Source organism: Athene cunicularia (genome assembly GCF_003259725.1).
Source record: "Athene cunicularia isolate RWA chromosome 24 unlocalized genomic scaffold, athCun1 chr24_part2, whole genome shotgun sequence".
Classification (NCBI taxonomy): Eukaryota; Metazoa; Chordata; class Aves; order Strigiformes; family Strigidae; genus Athene; species Athene cunicularia.
In genome coordinates, this window is record NW_020799133.1 from 734331 (window position 1) to 741234 (window position 6904).

General features: G+C 57.2%; 1 protein-coding gene across 1 annotated transcript in view; it reads right to left on the reverse strand.

Annotated features, from left to right (window-relative positions):
• Positions 1-898: 898 nt before the first annotated feature.
• The window catches only part of LOC113488595, a 6649-nt gene continuing 643 nt past the window's right edge, over positions 899-6904 (reverse strand). Inside the window, exons 2-3 of the mRNA XM_026863860.1 lie at positions 4519-4753; positions 899-3172 (exon numbers count right to left, since the gene is read on the reverse strand). Coding sequence (XP_026719661.1) covers positions 2689-3172; positions 4519-4753 — 719 coding nt within the window. The 3' untranslated portion in view covers positions 899-2688. The remainder of the gene's footprint in view (positions 3173-4518; positions 4754-6904) is intronic.

Genomic DNA, 6904 nt, shown 5'->3' on the forward strand with positions numbered 1-6904 from the left:
GGGGGGGGGGGGGGGGATCCTCACGGAGCCCCTGAGACCCTCATTACGTAAATAAATCGTATCCAGAGAGCAAACTCGCTCTGCTTCTGGAGGGAGGCTCAGCAGGGGCCCTGGCTAATCCTGCCTATCAGTAAAGACGTGGCAATATTTAAATTTTTGCTTAACCTTAAGGAAATTCTGGGGTTTCTTGGGTGCTACACCCACGGTGATGAGCAAGTGTCCTCCTGAGCTGTAGGAAGGAAGGAGAAGTGAGCAGAGAAAGAAACTGTCATACCGGTGCGAAATGGTGAATTCAGTAATGCTTAATGGGCTGGCAAAGGGGCTATGAAAATTGACCCAGCTCTATTTGTGAGGGAAAATAACAGGGCTTCCTCTCTAAAGTGGAGTAGCAATCACAGCTCAGTGGGTGGAAAGGAGGAAAGATAATGCACTAAAATACAAGGTATTATGGCAAAATCGGTATTAATTGCGGAGAACCAAAATTCTGCCTTTGGAACAGCGGCCGCAGCCACGTTCCCAGGAAAGGGCTCCAGCGACAGGCTGACGCTGCAGCTTCCATCCCCCTTCGGAAGGGAAGGCGCCGGCCACCACTGCTCTTCCCCCAAAAAAAAGGGTTAAACTGGCTGCTGTGCCTAAAGCACGGCACCGGCTGGGGCAGGGCCGGTGGCAGGAAAACGCTACTCGGGCAATTTTAGCTTTTAAATAAGCGCAAACGCAGCTCCATGCAAAGCCCCTTTGGAAAGCTGGACTGTGCCTCCCAGACGCGGGGCCCCACATCACACGTTTTGTCGCTCCTCTTCCTCTGGCAAAAGCCCCAGATCGCTGGACTGGGGACGGGTCAGCTCCCAATACCTAGTGACAATTCTGTGCCAAACGCAGGACGGAAGCAAGGGGAGGTCTGTGCCACCAGCCCTGCCAGGGGCTTGCTGTGGTGGGTGGGCAAGTGTGCACGCCCCGGGCAGGGGCTTCCTCCCAGGCAGAGCTGCCCTCCTCTTCCTCCTGCCCGCAGACGCCCGGTGCGCTCCTCTGTGCCCAGAATGGCTGGATGCTCCAGCGTTGCCTCTTCTCTGGTGAGCCTCTAGCCCAAAAAGCAGGGAAAAAAGAACAAAAGTGGTTTAATGGCATAATTTATTTTAAAATGAGCTGTCTCATAATGCTGCCCCGGCCCCCCAGACACCAATAATTCTTGTCTGGTTCTGTGCCATATCCCCAGCCAGTGCCTTCAGCGTTTCAGGCACCACTGCATGAGATTAGCAGGGAAGTGTTTTGAGTCCCTTACATCAAAGGGATTGAAAAACTATACATTTAACAGAACCTATTATGCAGGTGAGGAGAGAAAAAAAAGCAAGTTCTGTTGAAAAGAATGGCTTATTTCTCCTTGTTCCAGGGCACGGCTTGAGGTAGCTAATATGTCTCCAGGGAAAAGACCCTATTTAAGGAGATGAAGCCCAAAAAGTCAAGAAATACCAACAAGTGGGAGAGGTGCTGAGGTTCAGCGCCTGTGGGAAGAGCGTTGGGCCGGGGAAGGCGGTGGGACTCCTCGGGTGGTTGTCACAGTGGGTCGGGGCAGCGGCCGGGCTCCTGCTGCAGCCCCGGACGTCGCATCGCGGCCCTCCTCCGCAAGGCGCTGCGTGAAGGAAGATGGAAGGAAGAAGGAAGATGAAAAAGGAGGAGGAAAAGATGAGCCTGGTGGGACTGAAGGTGAGGGCAATGTTTGGCAAGTCAAGCTCCCCTCGGTCACAGGTCCCTGCCCGCTCGCCCCGGCCGTGCGCCGCTGAGGGCTCCGCTGGCCACGCGGGCCAGTGCCGGGGCGATTGCCGGGAGCCCGCGCTCGCCGCCTGTGGTGGCCGGGACCACAAAGCCCAGCAGCACCGGGGGGGACTTCTTCAAAGGGCCCTTGCCTTGAAAACGCTGAGCGTTGTTTCCACGGGCCCTTAAACAGAATAATTCATTAGTCAGCTCAGAACAATCAATATCGCGCGCCGACAATTTATACACTGACTCTGTTTACCCAGCAGACCCTCTTTGATAATATTATTTATGATTCTAAATAACTCCATCGGTGTTCAATAGAGCTGGGAGGTACCTGGGGGACCGGGGCACAATCAAATTATGAAGACATATGGTTTACTCAGTGCTGGAAATGTTCAACCGCATTTCACTGCTGTTAGTCCTGCCGCAGCACCTTCCCCAATCAGTTATACAACCTCCTTAATATCGCTCGCTGGATGGGAAGGCTTCTTCAGGGAGACGGCTCTTGCTCAGCCGACGGAGAGATGTGGCTGTAAAGGGAATTTTATTGTGGCCATTGCTGCGTTCATGGAGCTGAAGGACACGCCGAGCAGCTCAGTGCATCCCAGGCCACCGTGGCAATTAAACTCTTGGATTGCCAGGGCCCGGCAGAGCAGGCAGGGAGAGGCCGAGGCAGGCAGGGCTCTGCCTGCGAGCTGCTCCAGCCCCGAGCTCTCCCGGAGAGGCTGCCCCAGCTGATATGTATGCGGCACGGCACGCGCCGCATCTCCTGGCTGTATTTATGTTCGATGCATATACTGTGTACGCTTTAATAAAGCGCTGCCGGGATGCCCACGAACCGGCCAAATGCTGAGTCATTATTATCGACAGAACATCGCATAAGTACTCTGCTGAGCTTCCTCTGGGCTTTGAGGGTGTATAAAGCTAACACTAATGCTATATTGCTCTATAAACTCTAGTCCTCCCTGCAGAGAAGCAATAATTAATCAGACGATGCATGATATGTAACAAATTAAAAAGATAAAACTTCCCAACAAAAATTATGGGACTAGAGAGACGTGAGCTGTGCTTCGCAGCGAGCTGTCCCCGCATCCCATTTCCCTGCTCTACCGGCGTGGAACTTCCCGGGGCCGCAGCCGGTGAGCGCGGCGAGGCGGCCGGCTCAGCAGCTCCCAGCCCGGCGCCGCGTTCCGGCACGACGTGCCCGTCCCCCGGCCGGCTTCGGCCCGGCCTCGCCCCCAGCCTTCGCAGGGGCGGCCGTAAGGTCGCGGGGAGCCGGCACCGGGCTTTAGCGCTGGGGACGACGTCCCGCTCCTTGTACGCGGGGCAGATGAAAGTCAGCACTTCCCGCTTTTGAACGTGTCCCGGAAACTCTTCCCAGCACCGGTCCTGCTCGTTCCCAGCCTGCAAATAGCCGAGGCTATAAAATAAAGTGATAACAGTTATCAGTGTGGAAATATAATCTCTGAGAAAATCCCAGCAGAGGAATAATTAAAACCGATACTGAAGAGCCTGACAGCCCCGCATTTCTTTTCGGGTCCCGGCTATTTCTGCTACGCGATTCCTTGTTGAAAACTCAACATCTCCTTTCCATAGGACACCCAGATCATTTCAGGACCCGTTTTCGTTCCCCTTGAAGTGGAATGGAGAAGTAAACAGTGAGGTTTCCTGTGGAACAGAAAGAAAAGACATTTTCAACTCAGGAACATCAGGGGCTTTTCGCTTCCATTTCCCCATGCGCGGCGGCCGTGCTGATGATGGTTTCCAGCGGGAACACGTGTCGGCGGGGAAGCTCCGGGCAGCCCCTGTCCTCCAGCAGGGACGCAGCAGTCCTCTCCTTATGGCTCCTGTGCCGGCAGCGCCTGGCACATCCCTGTTTGCCACCAGGGGATGACCAGGGAAGGAGCTGGCAGGAGGGCCCATGTATTTACGTTCTTTAAAACATTTGGAAAGAAGTTCAAATCATCGCTTTGGGCACACGGCTTGGCTCTCCCGCCACCGCTTCCCAGCCCAGGGGCTCCCTCCCCGGCTGCCCAGGCAGGCTGCTGGGAACAACTCCTGAAGGCTGCCCTCAGCCCCAGCCCGCCAAGGAAAGGCGCCGGCAGCATCCCTCGGTCACGCTGGCAGCCGGCGGGGTCTGGCCACAAAGGCCTTTGGGAGGAGCAGCCCCACGAGACCCTTGGGACAGCGACAGCGGGCTCAGCCCTGCGTGCTGCTGCCGGGGTGTGGAGCATTGCAGCGCACGCGGGCGAGGGGCCAGGATGGGTCTGTGGGCGCACAGCGGCCGTGTCATCGTGTCCCCCCCGACTGCGGGTCCCTGCTCGCCGGGCCGCCCTTCAGCGCTTCGCCAGGCTCAGGTCTGGAGGCGTTCAGGCTGCGTTCATTACGCTGCGTGTGCAGCCTTAAAGGAGGTGTTTGGTATCTGTGTTTTCTTGTCCTCGCTTCCCTTCCTCCTTGACATTTATGAATTTTAGATGTCTGTCATCTAAATGGGGACATGGGCGGGGGCCACCGCGCTGCGTCCGCCGGGGCAGCTGTGCAAGGGGCGACCCACAGGGACGTGACTTCAGCCTGTCGACCGCCGCTGCTCGCCCACCCACGGGGTGCTGGGTGCCGCTGCCGTGACGCTCCCCAGCCTTTAACGGGCGTGTGGGGCTGGTGCGGGCTCTGCGGGTGCCGGAGGGAAGGAGAGATGGCTGGGAGCGGTGGGAAAAGCTGAGACGACAAGGGAGCAGGGAGGGGCTGTTACAGAACGTGGCAACTTACGGAGGGAAGGGGCAGCGGCTGCCTCGAGCTGGAGGCCGGTTGGCAGGAGTGTTGTCGGAGCTGAAGCGCGGGTGGGATGGAGACCCTGCAGACCCCTCCACCGCTCCTTGCGCCGGCTGGTCGGGACGGGGTCCCGCTCCCGTGCCCCTCGCCGAGCTCTGCCCAGCAGCACCCTGGGTAGTGTTCTTCTCCTTCCTCCTGCTCAATACTGCGGCCTCCTTAAATGGCGCTGGATCTGACCGAGTGGTGGATAAACATTAGTTTCACAGCTCACAAAGCAGAACTGCCGGCTACTGCCAGTCTAGACGTAATGAGTTCCTCCCGGGACCCCTGGGAGCACTTAGAGTGGGCTCTTCTTTACCCAAGCTGCCAGTCAAGCTGGTGCCAGGGGGAAAGCAGCGCCGTTAATCTCTTTCCCACCAGCCCAGCCATAGCTGAAATCCCTTCGAGCATGTAACTGTTTTATTTTAATGCGCCGTCCCGCCGGCCCCTGGACGGGAGCAGCGTGGGCTGCCCGCACGCCGGCTTTCTGCTGCCGCCCCACCGCGAGCCCCGGCCAGGGGAGCTCTGACTGGGGAGGGGGACAAGATGGGGATGAGCCAACAGGATGAAACAAACAACGAGGGAAAAGCATTCGCATGTTTTATTTTTCACCCAGGCTGGTGTTGTCACCTCCTTGGGTATCCTTTAATTAACAACAGATTGCTGTTCTGCAGAGAGGGACTAATTTAGCACCCAGAAGAGCAGCGAGGAAAGTTTGCTTGGCAGCCGGGCACCAGCAGCCGGGGCCGTCTCCCACCACATCACACTTCTGACGGGACGCTAAAGCACTTGTCAGGAGCTTTCCCCAGCGGCTGGAGCAAAGCTGCTAGTGAAGGTGATGTCATGTGGGTTCGTTTCCCTGATATCTCAGGTCTTCCTCTGGGAAGTAAAACACCTCTCACACCCGTGCCCACTCCTCCCTTCTAACCACAAAAGAAATCTGCAGGAAAATCGAGACGGGACACTACATTCGGACAAGAGGAGCTGGGATGGATCCTGCCTGCGCCTGGAGATGCAGCCACGTCCGTGGGCTCCCACCAGCCGCAGGTGGGAAGGGCCCTCACCAGCAACGCCGTCCCCCGTGGCACCACGCCCAGGACCCTGAGGTGGCCAAGCCCCTCTGCCAGTCGCCACGCGGGCTCTGCACAGAGAGCTCGAGGGCCAGCCAGCTCTGCGAAGGAACGGCCATTGCAAGAGCAGCCTTCCAGGACACCTCTAAAGCCGTGAGTGCCCTGCTGTTGGGCGCAGGCAGCCAGCAGGCAGGGCCGTCCTGCCCCCAGGTCCCAGCCTGGCACCGGGCACTGGGAACAGTGTGGGGCAGGGATGCGCGCGTAGGGATGCTGTCCTCAAAACCCGTGCCTGCTAACGAACACCCGGTGACAGCAAGTGAATGGCCTGACATCCCCTTCCGAGAAACGCCGTTCCCGGAGGAGAGATGAAGAGAATCACACGTAGGAGTCATTGATTTCTCCTGTCCAGACCTCTTCCCAGAACAAGTTGGACACGCGAGATGGAAAAAAGGGAAAGTCGCTGTCAGGTCCTTTCCAAAAGACTGACGGACTAATTGCCAAACTCTAAATATATCCCCACTCCGTGTGTCAGCTCAGGGCTCCTGCTCCCCCGCCCTCCACGTCAGCGGAGCAGCAGAAGTGCCCACGAGGCTCTAATGCGCAGAGATGGGCAGGGAGCCAGCGTGGACTTTTCCATCCCTAACCTCCGAGAAGATGGACACCTGTGTCTCTCCTCTCTGCCGGGCCATATTTAGCAACCGTAATTATATCCTTTCAATCTATGTATAAATAACTGGAATTCCGGGTAAAATGTTGGTTTGCTTGATTTACATCCCCAGCGAGTCGATAAGGTTGCAACAAGGATAAATCACGGCAGAAGTGCACACTCAGAAGATCTGAGAGGAAGAGAAACTTCTGCCCCCTGCTCTCCCATTACTCATGCTTGTTTATAAAGCGGCTGGGATACTTTTGGCATTAAATAAACATTGTGTGATTGCCCAAGTATTTCATCATTGTCTTAAGTGCCCACGGAGAGTTGCAGGACAGAGGCACTTGTTCTTCCTGCCTCCTTCTGTGCCCAGGCCACCAAGGACCGTACAGGAGGCTGATGGCTGGAGGCTGCTGCTGAGGGTCCCAGTCCCCTCGCCCCCGTGGCCCCCCAGCCTCTCTGCCCCACTCTGATGCCCGGGGCTGGAGCTTTCAGAGGTGCCCAGGCAGGACCCGGCGAGAGGTGGGGAACGAGCTTTTTCTTTTCACACCAGACCTGCAGCCGCAGTTCATCAACAGCCTCAACCTCAGCTGGGGGAACAGGGAGACAAACCCCCCCCCTGCCA